Consider the following 26,116-nt stretch of genomic DNA (forward strand, 5'->3'; position numbering starts at 1 on the left):
ACTGGCATTATGATTTTTTAAATAATGATTAAACTCGTCAAGTTAGTCATGCCTCGGTTAAAATACTGACTCTTATTTGACTTGGACGATGTCTGACCCAATCTCGTCATTTTTTACCTTGACCTAATCTACATGACTCTTGACCAGATTTTTTAAAATTTGACTAGTCTCAAACGACTTGCCCAGTCTAAATCTGATTTTCCAACTATGGTTTGAATATGAGGAAAGTTGGAAACTTAGAATTAAGGCTTGCAAATTTCATGACTGTTAATACTACTTATCAGCTTTGTAACATTGAGAGTGAGTGTCTTGATGGTAATATTTATTTTTGGGATAAAGTTCTCTGTGCCAGACTCACGGGGGTGGGCAAAAAAAATGACTGACCCGCACCCTATGAATGGCTGTAATCCCACTCTTGTCTTGCCCAATGTGTCTCGGGCTGGGCGCAGCTTATGCCCAGATGCGCTCCGGGGCAGAGAACAGTGCCCCCTTTTTTTTTTTAATGTACTTATGCTAAACATATTTGGATGGTAAGACCTTTGGGTATTCGCACGGAGTGCCTCCGATCTTCTTCTCTCCTTCAGTTGTTTGAATCTTTGGTTAATTCTTCTACCTTATCCCCATTTGATACGTATCATTTTTTATCTATTGCTGCTATCACTGTATTTCAATTGGGTTACTTGTAATAATTAGTGTGTTTTTCAAAAATTTATTCCCTCACCATCAATGGTCATGCGAGTCATTTTTAAATGAGTAGCTGATCTTGCTTTGTTTGAGTTATGGATGTGGAGAGAACCACCTAGTCTCAAAGGCTAGCAGTATCATGCTGGGATTACTCCAAGCAAGGGTGTCAAAACCAAACTGAAACCGAATATCGAACCTGAAATTGAGCTGAATTAACCGAATAGAATAAATTTGGTTTGATTTCGGTTTCACTTCAAAAACCGTTGGTTTGAACTGAAATCGAACCGAATACCACACTTAAATCTAAAATCCTATAAATTTTTTTTTTTATGGTGTTGCCTGTCTTTTTGCAACTATAATTTTGATGTGTTTCTCTTATTTTATTGATGGGTAAGCTAAAAGATAAGATCTGAAAGTGGAGAAGTCACTTGGGATTCTTATTTATTTATTAATTTTTTTGGTTCCTTTAAGGTTTTGTAAGCATTTTATTTATACAAATGGAGTTTCTTGAGAACATAGCAAGGCAACAACAACTAACACCCTAGCAGAATGGAACTGTATTGGAGAGCCAATTTGAAACCGTATTAGAGAACCGAATTAGAACCGTAACCGAGCTAAGTAGGTTCGGATTCGATTTTCACTTCCAAAACCAAGTCAGTTCTTGGTTCGGTTTCGATTCACACCATCAAGGTATGGAACCGATCCGAATGACCGAAACCAAACCAATTGACACCCTTAACTCCAAGCATTGGAAAGAAGGTAGTAGAAATAAATAGAATTGTCAAGGAGGCCAAAAGAGTTGACCTTGGGAGAAGTTTATGATTTTGCTTACCATTCCTTCGATGTTATCTCTAATGGATACTGTTTTATGTCTAAAGTCATCTTATGCTATTAGGCTTAAATTTATCTACCGAACTTATGGGCAAGGTCTTGGTAGACCAGCCCATGATTTGGCCCGAAAAGCATGACTTCAAGTTTGGAAGCTTGGGAGTTGGGACTGTTTGGGTAAGTGAACTCGTAGTGAATTTCTAATACAGAATAATAGGCTTGTAAATGGGCTTTCGGGATTGAGAAATAAAGAGGTATGGGCAACACATCCATAAAATTGAAGTCCAGTATAATTTCCTCATAGCATATATATTTGGGCTTCTTTTAATGGGCCAATAAGGAAACATTAGAATCATAATATCCATAAAGTGTGGGTTTAACCGTTTGGATTTGGTTGGGTCATGGGAGATTTGTGAAATCTCTTTTCATTGTTGTTTACTCTTCTTATGATATCTCTTTTTATGGTCTTTCTTTCACTTGGTTTATTTTAAGGCTAAGTAGAGAAAAAGGCCAACCGGCTTAAGATTTAGCCAAATTTTTTGGTTAGAGGTGAGATCGACCATGAGAGTGGTCCTCCTTAAATGGAGTCAACATCTCTTTATCCTCCTTTTTTAACACTTTTCCAACGACTTTATTTATTCTTGTCTTTGATTTACTACCCCTTTTTAAGTTCTTCAGTTTATCTACTACCCCAAAAAAAAAGAGTTTTTTTCAGAACACTAGGCACCGATTCAACGGCCCAGATCCTCCAATCAATGGCCCAATTCAATACTTCAAATCCTAAAAGCTGTGATAACACAGAACATGACATAGACGATTATGCAAAAGCTCCTCTATTTCATAATTGGATACATATTATAGATACATCTTAAGAAAATGAGCATGCAATCTATTTTGATTTATTTTAGTTTCCATTTTTCAGCTCATTCTTGATTGGATTTTGCAGTAGGAAAGAGATTATTTAGAATTAAGCGACTAATTAACTTGTCTTAGGCTTGTTTAGCCCGAATGTGGGTAGTCTGATTAAAGACCGAACACCGACCAGCTTAAATAAGACAGGATCATACATGTCCAATGCAAGTCCGAATACTTACTTAAACAGTCGGACACGATGCTAAGGAGTCCGACTAGGCCTGACCGAGCCCGATCGATTGACACCTCTATCTATAATTATGTTTTCCCAAGTTACCCAACCTCATAGGGTCTTCTCTTCAAAACTATACCCGACCGGCTCGCATTATAGTTAGAGTGATTTTTTCTTACTCATTAGCCACGCAACTCACCTAACCTAACTTATTAGTTTGACAGTTTTACCTAAAAAGGCCCCTGGTGCTTTTTTCTCTCTCTTTTCCTGTTTTGGTGAAAGAAAATATTTGTTTATTTCTTCCATGGCGTTTGGCTAAATAAAGGAACTAACTCGAAACATTGAATTCTGTTCTAAGTGTTAGCTTTAAGAAGCAGAAAGAAAGAAGAAGAGTAGAAGGGTAGGGAAGACCTCCAAACCTCTCCAGCCTTTATAAGTTTTCACTTCTCAGAACCACAAAAACCCCTCTTCTCTGTCTCTGTTTCCCTTTGGTTGGGCTTTAATTATTACTTTTACGCAATTATTATTTGGGTAAGCATTGAAGGAAGAGGCAGCTTTAGAAGACGGGCCAGGGAAGGGACAGAAGAGAAAGCGTTGCATGTATCATTAATACAGGGGAAAAGGGACTAGGGTTTTGCAGGATTTGGATTCGTGTTCCATCGTTAAGCGGTGAATTATACCTGAAGAACGAAAAATCGAACAAAAAAGAGATTTTTTTTTTGTGTGTCTGAAAGATGAGGCCTAAGATCATTCTTTTCGGAGACTCCATTACGGAAGATTCCTTTGGAGAAGGAGGTTGGGGAGCAAATCTTGCTCACCATTTCTCGCGTACGGTACGTAATCATGTTTCATCTGCTTTAGATTGAAGTAATTTTCTCTTCTCTCTGCTATATGATTAACTGCTTATTTGGTTCCCTTAATTTGTATTGTATTATTGTACCAAAATTGACGACCGGATCCGGTAAATAGCATCGAGGCTTATTAATTATTATGAATTTTTTTCTTTTTCCTTTTCATTATCAATTTTTTTTGGTTTTTTAAAAAGAAACGATTTTGATCGTCAGCTGGACTTGTTGCTTCGAGGATACAGTGGGTATAATACACGATGGGCCCTGCATGTACTGGAGAAGGTTTTCCCGGCGGAAGCGGAAACACCGCTGGCGATCATCGTTTTCTTCGGCGCCAACGACGCTAGCCTTCCCGATAGATACGGTGCCTTCCACCATGTCCCTCTCCATGAGTACAAGCAGAATCTCCATTCGATCGTCTCCTTCATTAAGGTATCTCTCTCGACTCCCGAGTGAATAATTAATTTGGTAAAGAGTTTCTGCCAATCGGAGTGCCGGCTTAGCCGAAAATATAAACATTGTTTCAGCCTTTCAGACTCAATTTCTGAGAGCGATAGACAGACAGATAGTCAAGAACTCATTGGGCCTGGGCCTATATGGTTTAGGCCCAACATCATCCATCGATTGTGATTGTCTGTTTGTGGTAATAAAGTGTCAAGTGAGCTGGAAGCATCGAAAATAGATTAGCGAGTCCAGTGCATATCAGCATCACGAAAAGCTAATTACGACTCTACAACAACACAAAAGACGGCGTGTGGGCTTCAGTGAGGCCATTTGAACCCTTCCACTTGTTCTTATCAGTGACGTCTTTTAATCCCTCTCACGTGTAACCCAAGAACGACCCCACTTGTGTTCCTATCAAGTCTTGTTGAGCCTTTTGGGCAAGCATGGAAAATACAATAAGTATATGAAGGCACGCCCGCCCGCCCGCCCATAGTACTCTGTGGACATGGGGAAACCATGGGTCATGCGGACATTATTGGGAATTATAGAGTTAAGGTTAGGGCCAGTACGTTTACTAATTGGTGGGTCAGTAAGTTTTGGTTCTTTTAATTGGTTCCAACTTCCAAGCATTATTCATGTGTTCAATATTCAAAAAACCCTTATTAAGCTTATAAATAGAAAAATATGTTATCCTAAGTATTCAAATAATTAAATAGGTTTATCAAAAAGAAAAGAAAAATAAAAAGAAAAAATTGCGTAGATCTACTTAGATAGCAAAAATATTTACAAAACTGATAGGTATAAATTATATTTTACAACAATAAATTACTATGTTAAAAAGATTTACCAAATCCCCTTATAAGTAAAAAAAGTTAAGTGAAAGAACTTAAAATGCCCCGTCTTTTTTTATTCAACCCACCTGTTCTTCATCTTCTTCGTTGTTGTTCTTCTTCTTATACGAACAAGGGGATGGGGGTGAGAGGTGGGAGAAACCACAGGAGTGCTGCAGTTGGGTGGGGTGAATGGGGGTATAGAGGAGGCGGGGTTGCAGGGCTGGTGAGGGGTGGAGGTTCACCAAAAAGGGCTAAGGAGCGGCGGTGGTGGGGGAAGAGGTTACAGAGGAAAAGCAGCGGTGGTTGCAGAAGGGGATACAGAGAACCCCTATAATACATCATGTTGAAATTTTGGAATGAATTTTGATCTTTTCAATTCAAGTTTTAAACAGTTAAGAAACCAGATGTTAGCTTACCAGTAGGATGGAACGTCATCCTTAAAAGTTCTGTCAAAAATATAGAAAATCAAGTTCATAAATTGGGTCCCATGGCTGATTCAGATCTTATGGTTGAAGTCTTCTCCTTAGAGTCCTCCATCATTCCATCTGTATCATTGGCTCCATTTTTAACATAACCACATGAGTCGTTAAATTAGGGGTTTTGGCACTTGAAACCCATAATCACACAATTCTTTCCACTACCAACACAATTTGTTGTTGCAGCTACAATTATCTTTACAATTGGAACAAAGCTCTCTGTTCTATCCCCATCAATAAGGTCGATATCTACGCCCATGGCTACTATAACCAGTGCTCTGCTTCACACCCCACTTGAGATTCTACCACTCCTGCTGCCACTTCTCTGTTGAGAAGGGATGTTTTGTGGCTCCCTCTTCTTCGCTTTTAATTTTTTTTTTATCCCCACCTCTGCTCCTGCTCTCCCTCTTCACTCCTCCCTCCCACTCTTTTTTATTCAACCATCTTTTGTTCCGTACCCCATCCCCTTGTTTGCAGAAGAAGAAGAAGAAGAAGAAGAACGAACAAGATTAAGTGTGGGTGACTCTGGGTGAGGTTGAATAAAAAAACAAAGGGAGAGGGAAGAATGTTAGGGGTATTTTAGGTTTTTCACTTAGCTTTTTTCACTCATATGGGATTTTGGTAAATCTTTTCAACATTGTAACCTGGGATTGTAAGACATAATTTATATCTACTAGTATTGTAAATCTTTTTTTTTTTAATTGGTAGATCTAAGCAATTTTCCCAAATAAAAATCATTCATAAGCATAAAGATAGTGATAGCTCATCATAGTCTCTATGAGTTGGAGATAGTTCATAGAAGTTTTTTTGTCTATATTTCTTAAGTTAGGGACACTTTATCTGAAATTAATGTGCTTGCATAAAATGTAGATGAATATTAGAATGTTTACTTTAATAAGAGAAGAAAGTACTGTGTTGTAGTTTTGGGATCCTTTGATACTGGAGCTCATGTTTGAAGTAGATACCTTTGTAGGTAGGTAGACGGAGGGGAAAAAAAATCCATTTTCGCTTATGTAAACAATTGTTGGACAACGAGGAAAGAGGATGACATATTACCTAATAGTACCCATCTAGCTATCATATGTCAACTCAATGTATCAACAACACTTTATAATTTTTTAGTTCTCCCCATGAAACATGCCCTCAATCACAAACTGTCACTATTCCATTTGAAGCTCCAAGAGATACAGATTTAAAACCCAAGGTTTTGCACAATGTATACCAAGTCTAGCGGTTTCGGTGTCAACGATTCTTAACTGGTCTATTGATTCTAGAATCGTTGGTAGAATTGGATCAAAATCGGTCAGACCAATAAGCTAATAGATTCTAAAACTGGATCCAGATCATTCTGATCCTTAACAGAGCGGATTGGCCTGTCTTCATGAGCATAGAGGAATAGAGGATTCAGGAAAATTATCTCCTCCAGTTCCCCAATTCCTTTAATAGGGGTGGTAAACCCTATCTGGGCAGAGTGTTCGGGCAGGAATAAGATGGTCATTTCAATCCCCTCTTGTTATAGAAATTAGACCGGACTAGGTAGGAAACTGGAGGAGATAAAGATCTAGATGACCCCTTTCTCTTCTCCCTTCATCCTGGAATGATGAATGGAATCAATTCTTCTAGATTCTCTTTTTTCCCCCTACCTGTCTTCATGAATGGAATCCATCGCGCGTCACAAGCACTTTATGCGTTCCACAGAGTTCTCTTCGATACTTGGAGAGCCATTCTTTACTCAATATTGACTCTTTGTGTGTGGAGAGAGAGAGAGAGAGAGAGAGAGAGAGAGAGAGAGAGGACTACTAATTCTCAGATTTTAGATTAGTGCTCAACAAAACGTCATCTTTCTAAAAGAAGCGGTTCCTGCTGTGCTGTCGTATAGACATGCAACGAATTGACGGGTGGACCTACAAATATGATCTACGTTCTATCAATCAATGTAGGGTTTCCTTTGGTGTGGGTTTAGTTTTCTTTTGTTTTGGATAATGACATAACAGATCTTAATCTTCCAAAAGTAACAATGTAGGATTTCCACTTATTACTTTCTATTTTATCTTACGGTCCGGAGATCCGTCTTGAGTCTTGACCCTACAGGCCCACAGTTTTGATTGGAGTAAGTGCTGGGCTCCACGTGTTTGCCAATATTGGCATCTGACAGTGATCAAGGGCGGTCCCAGGTAGTGATGAAAGTGCTGTGATTCTTACGTTTTTCTCTCCTTTGTAGGCATGAAATGGTGGATTAGGGAATCTTTGGACTCCAAAACTTGGCAAGCCGGGGTTTGAGGAACGAGGGTTTAGGCCTTAGGGTTGACCTCCAATCAAATACTAGTATTTCTGTGGACCATGCCCTTGCTTTTAGGGCGGCAAATCTTCGTGGGCCTTGGGCAAAAGTTAAAAAAATAAATGGGTCGCCTCCCCCTCCCCCTCCCCCTCCCCCTCGTATTCTATGGTTTATTATCTCATGCGGCCATCACCTGTTTGTTTGATTGTAGAAGCGATGGCCTACAACTTTGGTGCTGCTCATCACCCCTCCTCCCATTGACGAAGATGGACGCATTCAGTAAAGTTTCCCTACAACCCTTTATCATTCGTTAGTGTTAAAGTTCTACAACTACTATATATATATATAATTAAAAAGTGTTGTTTCTTAATAAAATGTTGCAGGAATCCTTATATGGAAAACCCATCGGGTCTACCGGAAAGAACGAATGAGGCTGCCGGAGCTTATGCGAAGGCCTGCATCGAAGTTGGCAAAGAATGTGGGATGCCCGTAGTTGATCTCTGGTCCAAAATGCAGCAATTTCCCGGATGGCAGAAAAATCATCTTAGGTATATCATGAACCCGCCTTTCTTTATTTAACTCTCTTTAGTTTCTAAACCCAAATTAATTAAATTAAAAACTTTAGCTGCTAGCTATTAGGTAGTAGAGAAGCCCAACTTATTGTATACTAAGGTAAATCCGGGAAGTCCTCCCAAAGTTTTTAAAAATGTGAGATTCATTATTCCCAACAACAATTATGAGTCCTTTTTATATATACTTTTTTTTTTTTTTTTTTTTTTTTTTTTTTTTTTGTCTTTACTGGAACTGCAGTGATGGGTTGCACCTCACTCCGAGTGGGAACCGTATTGTTTTTGATGAAGTGGTGGAGAAGTTGAGAAAGGAAAATTTGTGCCGTGAAACCTTAACTGTTGATCTCCCACTCCTTGAAGATATGGATCTCTCCGATCCCCTCAAAGTCTTTCAAGGATTGAACAATATATAACTTGGGAGTATGTGAAATTAAGGGGAATATGCATGGATGACTCTTCATTTGTTTTGGAACACTTGTTATCTATACATGTAATGTCTATTATAAATAAATGCCTAGTTATCAATCTTAATTATTACTCACCTTTACTTCTCCTGTCTATATTCTGAACCATCAAATTGTTTTGGAAGAAGTTGACTTCGTCCTATATTACAAAGCCTAATGGGGCTGAAGGTTATGGCATGAAGATCGAGGGTGAGTTGTGCCTACGAATCTTTAGGACCAGCTAAGAAGCTTCCCATGTGGTGGGAGTTACACCGTACCCAACAGTCAAGCTTCGCAGCATGGCTCACCCGCTGAGTTGGTGACATTTGCAATCAAGTTGACATATGGCTACAGTTGGCAAACATATAGGTGGAACCATGTGATACAAGAACCCCACAGTTGTCATAAAAAAACAATTATGTTACGTTGCCCCCACATGATAAGTTCATTGGGTTCATCTTATATATTATGTATGGAATGTGTCTGTTCTGTTAGTTTAGTTATCTTGATCAATGATTCTCCTCCTATTAGCATATTTTTTTTCTTCTCAAGAAGTGGTCTTCCTTCGTCAAAGAGATCCTTTATCTTTTAACATTATTTATTTATTTAATCTCTTTAAGCTCTTAATTACTTTTATGATTAATTAATAAAGCAATCTTGTCTCATCGCCTTATACCTTTTAAAGTTTCTTGCTCGATCTAATCCTCAATACAAAGTATCGAGATCTCCCCCAATTAATGTGCGGTTTTATACTCTCCTTAATTTGGGAACCAACTTCAATTATACTTTCTTATTCATCTCTTGATATTGGGCCTCAATGAAACTGATTCTTTTTATGGAAATTCCCATGCATGCCCACCTAAGGTGCATTTTTATTTTATTTTATGGTGACCATTCATGATAAACTACCCACCCAGACTAGTTCTCCTTCATCATATCTATCTTCAAATTTCTTCCACATGCATGTTATGTAAATCTCCATCTAGTTCTGACATTCTTAATCATCTATATATATTTCTGCTATTGCTCCAAAACATTATCTTTACAAATTCATCTTTATCATCTTTATCCAATTCTCAATTTTCTGCCCCATGCTATTCCTTTTTCTTTATGGTTCCTTCAAAGGTTATGTGTTATAAACATTGTTTCGTGAAATTAAAAACATAGCTCCCATTTTGGTTATGGAGTTTCTGAAAGGCAAGAAATAATTACCTGTTTCAATCTCAATCTTTCTCTTGGACTTGCATCTTTCAATCTATCTCTGTTTTTACTGAAGAATTTCTTCTTGCTAATCCTGCCCGTCACTACTCCTCATCCTCTTATCATGGCACCCTTCTCCGTCAAGTTTGAGTTACATATTGGTAGTATGAGCGTGTAATGTAGTATGGTCTGTTAGAATAATTAATGGGTTTTATCAAACCCGAATCCATCCCCATACAAAGATCTAGAACACGATTGAATAAAAAGAACAGGGAAAATAAGGCGTACCTGGCACCCACGTATGTTGGTGAAGAACAAAAAGAATACGCCCAAGAACAATAGCGATCCGTTAGATAATGATTGCAAGTCCTCGAATGATCTTGGACAACCGCGATGGGGATTTTTTACAGTCTCCTAGACTCTCCCACAGAGTTCCCTTTCTTGTGAAGAAAAGAGAAAAGAGAAAAGAGAATAGTGATTGCAGGGACCCCTCATCATTAGTATTTATAATACTCCCTAAACCCTAACCCACTTCCACAATGGGACAGGCTGGTCCGATCCATCTCAATAAAATAGTAGCAAACCACGTCAGCCCTTATATATCTTGGTCCCCATCAATGAATGATCCGATAATTAATTAAGCCCACACGTTGCATTTGGAAAATTCCTAACATGGTCTACATGAATAGCTCATTTTTGGATGTGCTTGGAAATAATAATTGATCATGCCATGGCGTTCAAATAATTAGGAAGCGGAAGAAGGAAGAGGAAAATAAGAATAAAAACTGTGGAACACAAGGGAATAAAATTCTATTTGTAGCACTTTGTTCCGAATTTTCTTCCTCTCAGGTTTCCTGTTCGATACGATTGTCCGATTCCTCTCATGGGGGGGGGGGAATGACGACTTAACCACACCCGGGCCGTGGGCAGGGGATTAGGTCGTCATTTCCGCCCTCCTATGATACGAACCGGACAACCATACCGGGCAAGGAACCTCAGAAGACCTTTGTTCCACCATCACTGTATCACTCCTGAAAACACAAATGTCATGACCCAAATGAATCAGTCAAAAGAACCTTAAGACCAAGAGAACTAAATAGACAAAGAAGAAACCGAACGTGAGAGAAATACCCGATTCTGAACAGCATTGTCCATCTCCTATACACTGCTTTCTCGAAGCAGCTTTGTTAAACTATGTTTGAAGTCCCCTCGCTCAGCCCATCTCAATTTAGGCGATTGGTTCTTCGAGGAAAACTCGTCCTGGATTGAAGGTTAGTTCAACTCAAAGCTTAAACCAAAGAATTAAGTTTTCGAAATTGAAAAGATTAGATACTCATTAAGGTTTAGATATTGAAACTTGAATGGGCTCCAATGATTTTAAATGGCCCAATATTACACAACAGAGTCTATGCCTCTATAGCAATGTCGATTTGACAAGAGTTAATGACAATATTGCCACATCCTAAAAGACCAAATAGGTGGCCAACCATGAAAACACATCTTTCATTATTATGGTAATTGATGATGTCCTAAGGTTATGTCTTAAAGTGGTCACAACTAGGGACAAAACTAAGTAAGTTGCTCCCACATTTTTTCAATTCAAATGACGATGAAAGATACTTTCACCATGTCCTCATTAGCATCTCAATTTGATTATATCCAGAGTATCCGTTCATGAAGTATAGAAAAACGTGTCTTGCCATATTAGGAAACCAGGCTGGATGGGTATCTCTGATCCAGGGATTGATAAAGCTTAACATTGATGGATGCTCATTTAGAAATCCTGGACTGTCAGGTGCTGGCCGGTTGAATCTTCCACTACAGCTCTTTGGTATTGTGTTGGTAAACTTTGCTCACCCTACTGGCATCATGTCCAACTATAAGGCTGAATTTTCAGCTTTGCTTATTGGGATAAAAATTTTAAGGAAGCTGGAAATAATGAAACTATGGATTGACTGCGATTTTCAGGCGGTTGTGGTTTCAGTCCTTAGTCACTCTATTCCTTGTTTTAGTTTTTTCCAGCAGCAGTGGGGCCACTACCCCTGTTTTATGGATTCAATTACATGGATGATATCGCAATGTTTTAGAGAAGTGAATATGGTGGCAGATATTTTGGTGGAGTAGGATCACAAGTGGCTTCGGTTTGGTATGACAATCCAAGCTTTGCCTCTTCGGATGTTAGTTGGGATGCTCAGAAAAGGCCTAGATTTAGGTTTAAATAATTCGGTTTTTTTGTTTTTGTTTTAATTGGTTTGAGAGTTTGCTGATGGCAATGCTGAAGGTGAACTTCATTTCAATTTACGTTTTTCATTCCCTACTGCGTGCTATTTTGGGATGAAATTTTGGGATAAGTAGTCACCCAATTAAGTTAATTAATTTACAAAAAATAAAACAAAAGTTGACAACATAAGTGATCGATCGATGAACTGGTTAACTAACTGACAGTCAAGTGTTGTACAAATATTGTCTTTAATTGTAAACGAAGGCACTTGGTTTGGGTTGAACCACTCTAAATCTTAGTGGTCTCATCTTATCTCAAATGTTCTATCTTAACTTTTTGGGTTTTTGTCAAATGCCCCCTTCAAAATGCTCATTTATCTAAATGCCCCTTTTTCAATTTTTTCTAATTGTAAACTCACCCTTATTTTCAATAAATTGTAGCATTTTGGTCCTGTCCGTTAATTTGGGATGTTAAACGTTAGTTTTAGTGTATGTAATGACCAAAATGCCCTTGTGATAAAAACCAACAAAAATTAAAATATAAAATGACCAAATTGCCCTCATCTTCCCCCAAATGGTTTAGGGTTTGATTTTCAGTTTCAAACCCTAAACCATTTGGGGAAGATGAACCCTAAAATCAAACCTCCAAAATTGAAGTTGCAGTAAAGAAAGTTTCCCATGAATCAAGACAAGAGATGAGGGAATTTGTTGGTGAGATCGTTTGCCAAACCAACGCACTCACCTTGGTTTCAATGGAAGAACCATCAGTGGGTTCTGTATACAATTTGATTACTGGCTCAACTATCTCCATCCACCCAAAATCAGTACCCTGGCCACAGATTTCCCATTCATCACCACACGACCACCTGATAAATCAAATCATTAGAACAACAGTAGGATTTCAACTAGCAGACAAGGAATGGAGCTTGAATTAAAGAACAAAAGGAATTAAAAACAATGAGGCATACCTCAATAAGTAGCCGTGTTCGGCTGCAATCCCAAGCTTCTCACATGGAGAAAACCACGTTCCCAAACTCTCCCTCCCTCTTCCGCTAACAATGAAGACCGTATTCTTATCAAACCCACAAAGTGTGTTTAAAATGGAGAGAACCTCTTGACTCGGAGTCTTGTTTATCGAGGTTTGAGGCATGACGGTGCCATCATAGTCCAGCAGTATGGCTCTGCTCTTAGCCCTTGAATATGCTGAAACAATAGCATCTATGGAAAGCTTTCTGAAATTAGGATGGTTACTACATCTCTACAGACGATCTCAGCAACAAATTCTCTCATCCCTTGTCTTGATTCATGGGAAACTTTCTTCACTGCAACTTCAATTTTGGAGGTTTGATTTTAGGGTTGGGGTTTGAAAATCTTCCCCAAATGGTTTAGGAGTTTGATTTGGTCAATTTGGTCATTTTACATTTTAATTTTTGTTGGTTTTTATCACAAAGGCATTTTGATCATTATATACTCTAAAACTAATGTTTAACGTCCCAAATTAATGGACATGACCAAAATGCTACAATTTATTGAAAATAAAAGGGAGTTTACAATTAGAAAAGTTATAAGGGGGCATTTGGACAAATGAGCATTTTGAGGGAGGCATTTGATAAAGACCCTAACTTTTTATTATACCCTTCAAAAGAGCTTTTATTATACCCAATTCACTCCCTTCTGAATTGCCACCTTTAGTTCTACCACATGGAAGACTAATGTGACAATTCTTACCATTGGTTTATTGTGACTGTAAATTTGATTGAAACAGTTACCCAAAAAAAAAAAAAAAAAAAAATTGATTGAAACCCATCAAAGGTTGAGCATGATCAATGCGATGCTGGATGAACATAGGAGTAACTGCTTAAAAAAAAAAAACATTAACTGGTGAAGACTGTTATATCCCTCCCCCTATGAACTAGTAGGCTAGTAACACAAGATCTCATATATTAGATGCTTTTTCAATCCACACAAGTGGGAACCAACAACATCAGCACAGGATCTTCTTTCTAAGAAGGGGAAAAAATAAAAATGGAGAAAGATGGAGTTTTTTTTTTAAAATTCTTTTTTTGGACTTTTTTCGTAGGAATTTTTTTAATAGTAAAATAGAGTATCATTAAAAGTTAAATTAAAAGAAAATGCAAAGCAGCAAGATGGTCCACCAACCATGGAGAAAAGGTTGTCGTGCTAAGCCATGACTGAAGGAAAGGGTAGTGACTGGTTTTTAAAACCTAGGATAGTCCGCAACCAAGGTATGTATGAGTTCGGCGCACTCACTAGTCACTACCCTTTTAAGTTGAAACGATCTTTCACGTGTGCTAAGGGGCAAGGGCTTGAGACCATGGATTTACTACTACTGGCTACGTTATTATAATATATTAAGCCCTCAAAGGTCAAAAGCTAGGGTTTTTATAATGTAGAAAAAGAAAATTCCAATTTGCAAAAGAACACTTGTCGTCTTGCCTCTCCTAAAAAACTCTTACGTTTAGTTTTATTGAAGGAGACCCCATTTTAATGCAATTCTCCTCTCTTGTGGAAATATCCTTTTATCCTTAATTCCTCTCAGGTTCTTGTACGGTCAGGTTCGTAGGTTCTTTTCATAGGGGGTCAGAAATGACGATCTCACCTCTTGTTTGAACGCATTGATCGGGTGAAGTGAGGTTGTCATTTCTGTCATCCCTATGAGAGGAACCAACGAACCTGATCAGACAAAAAACCCGAGAGGAAAAAAATTCCTTATCCACTACATGACAGAATTGATTCATAATAAGACAACCACCATGAGTGTGAAATATTAATTAATACTACTAGGTTTACTAGCCTCACAAGGTCAAAGAGACTTTATCCAATGATACTAATGGATACTTGCCAAGTCCCCATCACCTTCATCATTGGATTGATTAGAACTATACGGTAAAACTTAGACCTATATATATATATATATATATATATATAAAAATCTATTATAATGGACGATAATGGTGTGCTGCCAAATGGGTCAAAGAGTTTCTTTGCACTAATCGATGAAGAGAATGTTGTTTTTATTATACGACAAGATTAATTTACAAAAATAATCATTTGTCAGTTCTTCATTTTAGTTTGAGCACGGATCAAAATTACTCGAAGGGGTTTAGCAATCGAGTGCTCGATAACTAAGGAAATCAATAGATTATTCTGTCTTGGAGGTTGATTCGTAATAGTTTCGATTGCACTACAAGGGGGGTCTAGTGTCTTAATTAAGGACTGTGTCAAGTGACACGATTCAGCTAGCCTGCCAATTTCAGAAGAAGTGGAAGAAATATTTTGAAAGCTCTTATATCGTAAAAGAAACAATTACGTTTGATCTCTCAATATTCTGACATGTAATTCCAACAGTTTTCATGTAATTGAAGAGCTACATAAAAAGGGAAAAAATGAACCCAAAAAAACACATGCTTAGAGGAGAAGAAGCCTCTCCATTCTTGAGATGGAAAAAACACGCAAAGAAATGGCAATAAGTAACTCTTTTTAATCCTAATTAGCTTTATTCAATAAACCAGGAGGACCTAGCTATGCCTGCAACCAAACATGTCTTTGAGAGTTGAGGATGAGAGTGGCGTACGTCTAGAACAATGCTGGAGGGAGTTTGTTGTGTTGATGGTCTGGTCCTGAAGGTGATGCTTTGTCAGATGGTGCTTTGTCCTCCAACGCCCTTCGTTGGCTATCGTTGATATTGAATCTCCAGATATCAACACCTAGGCCACGTAAAACAAGTTGCTGCTGGTCATCCATCTTCTTCTTCTTTTCTATATGTGCTGCTACTTCTCCATGACGATACATCCTTGCTTGGGTTGTCATTATTGACGTGAGAGCCCATAAGGTGAGTAGAGAGAATATGAACACTCGTACTGATGATACTACTGAAGCAGCCATTGGATGAATAGCTTGAATCACTCTCACTAAAAACAGTACCACAGGGAGAAGGTAGAAGAAGGAAAGCAGAAAGTAGAAATTAAGCTGTGAATGAAGTGGAAATTAAGCTTAGTAGCTAGGCAATGAATGAGAGATGAGAGATGAGAAAGCATACCTTCTTATTTATAGGGACATACCATTCTGATTCAATTCTGTGAGAGGGTGCGGGTATAAACACTGATGAGTACGTGTAGGTGACAAGCATTATTAGTGGGAAGAACGTGAAAATGGTTTTGGTTCGTTCTATAATTAGGTCTTGAAGCTTTTTTAAACTCAATCATCCGATAATGGAAGATCCTTTTATAAGCACACAATCTAACGCGGCGTCTTGTCCTCTCCCCATTTTTCTGGTTTGTAACTAAGCTCAGCTCCCTAGCTATTCCCATATGCCATATCCTCCCCACCTCTTCTCTCTCTCTCTCTCTCTCTCTCTAAGGGTTATTATACTTAACCGTCCACACAAATACAAATAAACAGAAAACCGGCGGTGTTTTAAACTTAAATTAAGGTTAATATATATTCGAGACAACGATAAAATACACGTACATAAAGATAAAACCCTTTAATCTGGATTATTAATTTTTTCCTGAATTTGAACTATTTATCTTTTTCTTTTTTTTTGATATGTAACTAGTTATCTATTATTATTCTCTCTTCAATATTGGTGAAATTTTTTGCTTTTTTTTTTTCTTTTGTAATTCTTGGGGTCTATATAAGTATATATACATATATTTGGTTAATTAATATCAAAGGATAATGCCCACGCTCACAATCAGATTGCAGCACACGTGGCATATGATAAGCATGCACATCACTCCTGAATCCTGATTATCCTTATCTCTTAAATCCGATAATGTTGATCTCTTAAGTCTCATGATTCTATTGAATCTCTAGTGGAGTTCATCTCCTAAAGCTATCGTAACAAACTACTGTACCAATTAACCTTTTTGTTCACTATTAATTTGTGGAAGAGAATCTTAACAAATCTAGGAGGTAAATTTTTTAAGGGAAAAAAATATTCCTCTTAAGAAGTGATTAATTAAGGACATGGCAATGGACCCAAATGATCTTCTCTTTCTATAAATTAAGAACTAAAGATATATTTAGGAATATATCTATACATCGTCCCAAGAGTTAGTTCTTCCCTTTATAAAGTTGTCAACACTAACCCCAAGGGGTTAGCGCAGTTGCCTTGGAGGGGACATGAGACTCCGCCTCAGGAAGCGATGTCTCGTGATCAAACTTTCGCAGCTGCATAATTTCTTGGGGCCACCGCTTGAGGCTCACTAGAGCCCAGAAGCTCCCGGTTTGTGCGTGGTGCGGGGGTCATGTATGAGCCTAGGGGGGATTTAGTCGACCTAAAATCGGATACCCCTTCTGTCTCCAAAAAAAAAAAAAAAAGTTGTCAGCACTTTAGATCCATCAAATCTAGGAATTAATAATTTTTCGTCCTTAAAAGAGAAAAAGAGACACAGATGTTCGATTGGGGGGTGGTTCAGATATGGTCTAGTTTGGTTTAATTTGGTTCAATTCAAACGAGCTCTAACGTCAAACCTAACCCCAAATTAACCATCACAAACTATACATCACTTTGTGGGTGGGTGGGTGGGTGGGTGGGGGGGGGGGGGCAATGAAGGTAAAACTGGTATGAATTAATGAAACGTACGTGAGGTAGTTGTTTTAAGCTAATAATGGTAAATGGGGGTTGTAATAAACAATTAATCCATGCTTTTACTGCCCCATATATAGAAAGTGAATCCATCTTGGGTGATAGTGATTATAGGTGGGATATATATCAGGATCCACTATACAATATTGGACCCACACCTAAGTGGCTACTTTGATCAGAACTATCACAAATTAATGATTATGCGCGTGTCGTATTATATATTGTGTGTGGTAATAGAGAGGACCACCGTTTGATATAAAGGTCCAGAAAGTCAAAAACCTGTATTCTTGGGAAAGAAGATCGATTAAGGGGAGACGTTTACTCCACATAACCCCTTTAAAATTGAATCTCTAGATGATATTGATATATATATATATATATATATATATATATATATATATATAGAGAGAGAGAGAGAGAGAGAGAGAGAGAGAGAGAGAGAGAGAGAGAGAGAGAGAAGGTTGGGCACACTGTCCATGTAGTGTAAGTTAGTCTACCTCTCTCTTTGTCAATGAAATGATCCTTATTTTTCTTGTATGATGTCCTGTTCTGTGCCCCCATTGCTGCCGCACATTAGTGGTGTGTCTATTCAAATTTTAAATTTTGACTGAATCATATTTCTTAAAATGCATTTGTATATCCTCCATGTATGCTGCTCACAGACTCCTTTCTAGCATGGTCTCTGTGCAACTTCCTTATAGTTATGGATTTTCTAATATTCTTTTTCTTGCTACTTAGTGAGTTCCATTTGAATGAAACTTGACATTTGATTATATGACCTTAAGTTCACCTATCTACAAAATTTGGGATTGCATATATTTCAATAAATAAATTGAAACGATGTGAGGGGAAATACTTAAAACAAATCGATTTTACATTGAAAATTTATTTATTTTTTTACATTCCTCTAAAGTATTAATATAAATTTGATCTATACATTTTTTATTCTAAGAAAAGTACAACCAAAAACTTTTTACCTCAACCCCTCCATGTGTGGGACCCACATGTAGTTAGGATCAACCTTACTTCCAAGTAATTAAAGACCCATTTCACTTCAATTTGTCAACTGAATTTTTTGTTTTTTACTTCTCTTTCACTTTTGACCAAAACAAACGGAGCCTACTTCATATATGGAAGAGACAAGAGGTCCATAATAAATTATTAAAAAATGCAAAACCATGCACACTTGCAACTATCAATTTCTTGGAGATCGTGTGATAACGACACAAAATATCACTATTCTTAATTTCTTCTTGCTTTCGAAAGTGAAAGGAATGATCTGATAGATATGCTTACATGATTTTAGAATTAAAAAATCTAAAAGAAAGGAATATTCAAATTTTAGGAAGATGAGAAGAGTTTTAGTTTGATTGAGCTGCCATAATTTTCTGGATCTAATGCAGATTCTGTGCTTAATAAAAGGAATATGCGGCGTTTGGGAAGATAAATTCTGTACGTTCAACACTTCAACGCCACTATAACCGTACGTACATGGCCACTATTCAGATGTGATCTTGAGGCAATTTTTTCTGATATATTAAATCCTTGCTAACATCGGACAGCATCAAACAAATCCCAAAATATATTGAAAGTGAAAGTGGAAGGGGAGATATAAAGCAATGGACTAGAGGAAGATCTGGACTCTGGACATGCCTCCGGATTTTCTGAACTCAACCCATATATCTGTCCAAAACCAACTCAACTGGTCCAACCCCAATAACATCCAACACTGTACATGTTGTATTTGTTGCATGAGGTTTGTGGGTTGATTCTAAAAGACCATTAAAAGGCTTGAGGGCCTGAGGCCCGAAGGAATCGGCCCACTTTGCGTGCTATCTTGGTTATTGGGGCCTCGATGAACGGAAGGTCAATATGGATATTTGGAGGCAGCAGGTCGTGAGGAAAATTTTTAGGGTTATCTGGGTATTTCGGTAAATTATACCTATATATGTTCCTTTATAATTTGTACTAAAGGAATTCTCTAAACACGAGGCGTGAGGACAATTAGTTGTAATCTTATTTTTCATTGTTAGTGAAAAAATTCTCATCTCACTGTGTGGACGTAGACAATCTTTTGAATCACACAAATTTTTGTATTACGTTTATTTTATTGTTTTTTGTTTCCATTATGTTTTTCTTATTGTATCATGATTAGGTTTCAGGTTCCTAATCATGCAAATAATGTGTGTTCAATCATTGTAATCAGGACTAAATAGCTCAGGTGGATATTATATATGCTTTTTGGGACTGAAATTTCCGTTGCTACTAAGTTTTTAAGAGACGGAAAAGTTTTTTGACCCAAATATATAAGACCTTATTCAGAGCTCTATGAGCAACTCAGATTATTAATCAGTAAGGGTAGTGCCCATTTACTTCTTCCATCTTAAAGCATGGTTATGTTTGGTATGTATTCTAGGTTGATTTCACATTCTTGGATAATAAAAATAGTTGTTTTTATCGTCCAAGAATACGAAATCGACTTAGAATGCATTCTGAGAATGCATACCAAACACTGCTGTAGTTTGTTTTTTGGTTAATGTTCTTAGGATTGCCTTTGTTCTTCATTTTTAACCCCTTTTTTTTTTTTTTGTGTTTTACTTTGATTTGTTTGTTGTTAGGATCAGTTTATGCCATGGATTCTCATCTTTTGCTTTTACCCTTTGTATAGGGTTTGTATCATCCTTAACTTAGGGTTTACATGTTTTCTTAAATCATATCGTTCTTCATGGATCTAGAAGTAGCATCACGACGTTTTACAGATTACTTATCATGACCTGATGACCATGTTCTCTCTATCAAACAGTTGATCGAAATAGCAGCATTACTTGTCCACAAGATAAGTAGTCACCTAACTATTAAGTCAATTAATCTCAAAGAAGACAAGTTGACACCTTAAGACTGGCCGAGACCAGCTTATGCAGGTTTTCTCCAAGCTGGTGGACTGGCTAACTGGCCAAGAGTCGGGTCTTGTAGAAACATACAAGGCGGTTAGCTAGCTATTCCAAGAAATCCATTGACCACTATAAGTCCCTCAAAGGATCTGACAAGTCCAATCTCTAATTTGGCTAATCAGACAACCAACCACTGCAGATGCTCAACCAAATGTTGCAGAAATGTCCTAAAACAGCCATAGAATAGCTATTCTTGTGATTCAAAATTTGGGATCTATTTAAGGACATATTGGACAACTCTCAAACCATCCATCTACTATACTACAAGTTGTGATTATCATTTCTTGGGCTAATAGGTTGAAATAACACTTTGTGAACTTCATTTGTAAATCTAGCTAGGCCAACAAGAAGCTGAGCTTAGTTTTTATTGTTTTGTTCTCATTGTAATTAGAGAGAGTTGTTCTCCAAAATTGAGTGTTTGTAAGGTTTGATTGCCATAGGAAAGCAATTGTGAGTAGTGGAAATCTAAAGACAAATATTGTCTTTGATAGTAGATGTAGCAGCCAGGTTTGGGTTGAATCACTCTATATCGTTGAGTCTTCTTAGGGGTGTCAATTCCAGGTCAGGCCCGTCAGAACCGATCAAGCCCGCTCGACTAAAGCCTGGTCTGGTCCGTTTACAAAACGTGTGGGGCTTTAGCCCTACATGTTAAGTAATCGGGCGGTCCCGGTGTGGGGTCCTAACCCGTCGGGCACCTGACCGGACCGATCGATTCTAAGCCCAACCTAGCCTGACTGATCCCATCTCGACCTAGCCCAACCCTTTAAATTTGTGGTTCTGAATTTGCACTATATAGTCTGTAATTACCAACATTAGACAATACCAAATAGGAGGAGGTCAAGGCTCAATTTTGGAGAAATTCATAGACAAGAAGGTTTTCCGGTCCTAAACAGCAACAACCCAACAACCTGACCAAATTCTTTTGTTCCAATGTACTTATCATGTTACCAACAGCTGCCTAGTGCAGTTGGTGCGCTGTAGTGTGCTTCATGTCTATGCTCACCAGGAGGTATCGAGTTCGAGTCTCCTACCTTCCCCCCCCCTCCCTAAAAAAAATGTACTTATCAAGTTAACTTCATTGTAAAAATCTACAACTCTGTATCTGAAATTAAAGGAAAGCCTCTTTGCACCAATCTCCCTTCCATCATGTAGAACTCCCTAGAAGTAGAGGTGAGTGAATCAAGTCAGAAGACAATTGGACTGACATATCAAAAGAATGGTTACTTGAAATCTCATAAGTTTAAAAGTTCCTCAACAACTGGATCATCGTTTTAACTTTAGATGCCAAGAAACAGATATAGTACTATGACAACCATTAGGTTGTTATGTGTCTAATGGAGCCCACTATAGTATATGGGTACTAGATTGGGCCAGCCTAGTATGGGATAGGTTAAAGGGCTTGATTTAACGCGTTCCATCAGCTTCGGAGCTTTTGGCGTATTGGTCAAGTACCTAACATTTGGTATCAGAGCTGGGCACCAGGTCAAGGGTTCGAGTCACGGAAAGGGCTACCTAGGAGAAGGGCTACCTGGAGTAGAGTGAAAGCCATCAAGAAAGGGCTACCTGGCTCCAGGCAAAAACCTTGGAGCAGAGTGAAGCAGCTTGAAAAGGGCTACCTACCTCCAGAGTGAAAGCTACCTAGAGTGAGAGCCGCCAAGGACGACGGCTGCGGAAGTGTGGTGGTCTGTTATGTGCCTAATGGGGCCCACTATAGTATATGGGCACTAGATTGGGCCAGCCTAGTATGGGATAGGTTAAAGGGCTTGATTTAATGCGTTCCATCAGCTTCGGAGCTTTTGGCGTATTGGTCAAGTACCTAACATAGGTTTTCTCACGAATGGTAAAGTTACCTTGTAAACTGTTCCAAATCCTCCTTGACCGAGCTTGTTAGTATCAACAAAAGATCCGGTAGCCTTTTCAAGTGTAGAGGACTTAAAATTCAAGCTATTGTCATGAAGCATCTTTGCTATGTTTACCATATCATTTGTACCTGCAAAGCAGAATATGAGAGAAAGCAAAATATAAGCATTAATATGCTTTTTCAGGAGGAATTAATGGATGATTTTTTTCTTGGGGTTGAAGTTTTACTTGTGTACTATTTTTTTCTTCAATGGAGTGATACAAGCATAGTGAAGAATGTAAAATTGTAAATCCTGGTTTTAGGGCTGCACCGTTTAGAGCCCAATTAAGGCTCATTTAGAGTTAAACATGGTCACAACCAGTTTAAAGACAGTTTAAAATACCTAATTATAATCTGAAACCCGATCGAGCTCAAACAGGCCCGGTCCAATTATTTAAACGGACAATCACGGTGTAGGTTTCAAGCTTAGTTAAGCCCGATCGGTTGAGACCCCTAAGTCTTCTCATCTTCGTCTCAAATACTCTTAGCTTTCACCCATCAAAAGAGCTTAAACTTTTTATTATACCCAATTCATCCTTTCTTGGGTTGCCAACTTTAGGTCTATCACATGGAAGACTAATGTGTCAATTCTAACTGATATGGGTACATTTGATAGAAACCCGTCAAAGGTTGAGCTAGCATGAGTGTGATGCTGGATTAATATAGGAATAACTATTTTAAGAAATATTGAAGAGTATAGAATCCGTCCCCCCTATTGATGAGTAGGCTAGTAATATATTAGATGCTTTTTCAATCCACACAACTGGGAGTCAACACCAGCACAGGATCTCCTTTCTAAAAGGGTAAAAAAGAAAAACAAAAAAAAAAAAGACAAAAAGAAGAGAAAGATGGATTTTTTTTATTGGAGTTTATTTTATTATATTTTTTTTAAATGCAAAAGCAGCAACATGGACGGTCCAGCAACCATGGAAAAAAGGTTATCGTGCTTACCCATGAATGAAGGAAACGAACGGTAGTGACCTGGTTTTTAAAACCTAGTATTTGACGCAACCAAGGTAGATATGATGAGTTCGGCGCACTACCCTTGTAAGCCTGTAACGTTTTTAAACCTAGGATTTGGGGCAACCAGGGCTTGTTGGGACCATGGATGGATCCTGGAGTAGTACTAATTACTGGTTACTATATAGCCCATCCATCAGAGGTCAAAAGCTTGGGTTTTCTTGATAACGTGGAAATTAAAGAGAATTCCAATTTGCAAAAGGACAGTTGTCGTCTTGCCTCTCCTCAAAAACTACTCTTCCATTTCATTGAAGAAGACTCCATTTTACATTTTAATGCGATTCCCCTCTTGTTGTGGGAATCCTGTTTAATCCACTACATGACGGAACTGATGCATGCATAATGAGACTACCAGGCCACCATGAGTAGTGTGCGAAATATATATCATACTAATACTCTAATTAATACTAGGTTTATAGCTTCACAAGGGTCAAAAGAATCTTTATCCAATGATAGTTAGAGTGGAATAATAGATACTTTTTCCAAAAGTCCCCATCACCTTCATCATCATTAATGGATTGATTGGATTCCGTATACGGACAAACTTAAAGCACGAGATCCTATCCACAAAGATGTTATTGTAATTATATATATATATATATATATATTTGAAGAACTCCTTGAATTGAATGTTCTTTTTATATAAACGGGTGGGAGTATGGGATTAACCCTAAAACAAAGTACAATTGAGACTTTCTCATAATAAGGTCTAACCCTAAATAAATCTATTCTACACTTTTACTTTAAGTGGTTAACTGAAACCCATTATATATCTATTAAAGAAGAGACCATTTCTTCTTGTATTGGGCTCCATCCAATCAACACACATCCACCAATTGAAATTCATTCATGTTGCATTCATATGAACCTTCTCCTTCTTAATTTTCCACTCTATCTAGGTAGGGTAACCTTGGATTTAGGAAGCCCATATTATTAATATTAATCTATTAGAAAGTCATTGTTGCAATGCTAAAGTTTCATGAGAAAGGGATTTAATTAAAGAACACAGGAAATACGTACTGAAGATATACGTTGACAAACAAAATTTCTTTCAATTCCATAAAGATGATTACACTCGATCAAAGCATAATCAAAGAAAATAGTTTAGGAGTAGAGAGAAAGAGCTCTCGGCCTTGTGACATGTTTTGATTGCAGCTAGAGTTTTCATGTAATGGTACGTTGAGCTACAAAAAAAGGGGGGGGGGGAGAAATGGGACCAAAAAAGAACATGTTTTGAGGAGAACAAGCCTCGATCTCCATTCTTGAGATGGAAAAAAAAAAAAAACACGCAAAGAAGTGGGAAGTAACTCTTTTTTAATCCTGATTAGCTTTACTCAATATTAATCTAGGAGGACTTAGTTATGCCTGCAACCAAACATCTTTTTGAGAGTTGAGGAGGATGACAGTGGCGTACGTCTAGAACATTGCTGGAGGGATTCTGTTGTGTTGATGGTCTGGTCCTGCAGGAGATGCTCTGTCACCTGGTGCTTTGTCCTCCAACGCTCTTCGTTGGCTATCGTTGATATTGAATCTCCAGATATCAACACCTAGGCCACGTAAAACAAGTTGTTTCTGGTCATCCATCTTCTTCTCTATATGTGCTGCTACTTCTCCATGACGATACATCCTTGCTTGGGTTGTCATTATTGAGGTTAGGGCCCATAAAGTGAGTAGAGAGATTATGAAAACCACTCGTACAGATGATACTACTGAAGTAGCCATTTCGATGGGATGGATCAATAGCTTGAATCACTCACTCACTCACTCACTAAACAGTACCACAGGGGCAAGAAGAAGGAAGGAAACCGCCAAGTAATTAAAGTAGAGTGAGTGAATGAAGTAGAAAGATTAGTAAGCAATGAATGAGAGATGAGAAAGCATATGCGGCATACCTTGTTATTTATAGTCTGTGATCCGAGAGAGAGAGAGAGAGAGAGAGAGAGGGTAGGGGTATAAACACTGATCTGATGAGTGTACATGACAAGGCCAAGCATTATTAGTGGGAAGAACGTGAAAATGTTTTTTGTTGTACTTGTATCATCATATAATTAAGCTCTTCAAGCTTTTTTTAAACCCAATGATCCGATAATGGAAGCTCCGTTAAGCAGACAATCCGACGCGGCTTGTTGTCCTCTCCCCATTTTTTTGCTTTGTAAGCTTCTTATTCCCATATAGCATAATGCATATCATATCCCCCGGCCCCACCCCCCTCCTCTCTCTCTCTCTCTCTCTCTCTCAAATAAAAAGAAAACCGGCGGTGTTTAAACTTTAAACTTAAATTAAGGTTAAAATATTCAAGACAACGACAAAATACACGTACGTAAAGATAAAACCCTTTAATCTGGATTATTAATTAAAACCATAAGTAAGTAAGTAAGTAAGGTCTCGCCGACATGGTGGCTGGGTTTGTGAATTTGAACTATTTTTCTATTATTATTCTCTCTTAACTTTACTCTTCTTCAATTCATTGCTGAAAATTTTTCGGTTTTTTGATTCTACCTTGGATCTATATATATATATAACAATCCAACTAACCTTTTTGTTGCCTTTCAAATTGTGGAAGAGAATCTTATTAACATATCTAATAAAGGTTCAATTTTTTTTAAGGACAAAACTATTCCAAAAAATGAATGGAGCCAAATGATGTTCTCTTTCTGTAAAGAGTTATTAGGAATATTAATTTATACATCGACCCAAGAGTTAGTTCTTCCCTTTATAAATTTG

General features: G+C 37.9%; 2 protein-coding genes across 2 annotated transcripts; one reads left to right on the forward strand and one right to left on the reverse strand.

Moving 5' to 3' along the window:
* The first annotated feature begins 3,295 nt into the window (after window positions 1–3,295).
* Window positions 3,296–8,476, forward strand: LOC122649816 (GDSL esterase/lipase At5g45920). The gene is made up of 5 exons (XM_043843057.1): window positions 3,296–3,429; window positions 3,661–3,876; window positions 7,687–7,754; window positions 7,859–8,023; window positions 8,286–8,476. Exons 1-5 carry the CDS (start codon window positions 3,331–3,333, stop codon window positions 8,455–8,457), a joined length of 720 nt encoding a protein of 239 aa, XP_043698992.1. The 5' UTR covers window positions 3,296–3,330; the 3' UTR covers window positions 8,458–8,476.
* Window positions 8,477–10,712: 2,236 nt separating this feature from the next.
* LOC122651027 (probable alpha,alpha-trehalose-phosphate synthase [UDP-forming] 7) lies at window positions 10,713–25,036 on the reverse strand. Its single transcript, XM_043844369.1, has 5 exons — window positions 24,874–25,036; window positions 22,323–22,462; window positions 12,876–13,165; window positions 12,650–12,773; window positions 10,713–10,718 (listed from the first exon to the last, which is right to left on the reverse strand). The coding sequence occupies exons 1-5, from the start codon at window positions 25,034–25,036 to the stop codon at window positions 10,713–10,715; spliced, it is 723 nt and encodes a 240-aa protein (XP_043700304.1).
* Between the last annotated feature and the right edge of the window lie 1,080 nt (window positions 25,037–26,116).

This window comes from Telopea speciosissima, chromosome 2 (assembly GCF_018873765.1).
Source record: "Telopea speciosissima isolate NSW1024214 ecotype Mountain lineage chromosome 2, Tspe_v1, whole genome shotgun sequence".
Lineage (NCBI taxonomy): Eukaryota > Viridiplantae > Streptophyta > Magnoliopsida > Proteales > Proteaceae > Telopea > Telopea speciosissima.

Coding starts and splice junctions, on each gene's coding strand:
- LOC122649816 (XM_043843057.1), top strand. CDS start 3,331: ATGAGGCCTAAGATCATTCTTTTCGGAGACTCCATTACGGAAGATTCC. Junction 3,430..3,660: donor CTCACCATTTCTCGCGTACG/GTACGTAATCAT, acceptor TTTGATCGTCAG/CTGGACTTGTTGCTTCGAGG. Junction 3,877..7,686: donor CGATCGTCTCCTTCATTAAG/GTATCTCTCTCG, acceptor GTTTGATTGTAG/AAGCGATGGCCTACAACTTT.
- LOC122651027 (XM_043844369.1), bottom strand. CDS start 25,036: ATGACAACCCAAGCAAGGATGTATCGTCATGGAGAAGTAGCAGCACAT. Junction 22,463..24,873: donor GTTGGAGGACAAAGCACCAG/GTGACAGAGCAT, acceptor TCTGCTTTGCAG/GTACAAATGATATGGTAAAC. Junction 12,774..12,875: donor GAACACGGCTACTTATTGAG/GTATGCCTCATT, acceptor TTGATTTATCAG/GTGGTCGTGTGGTGATGAAT.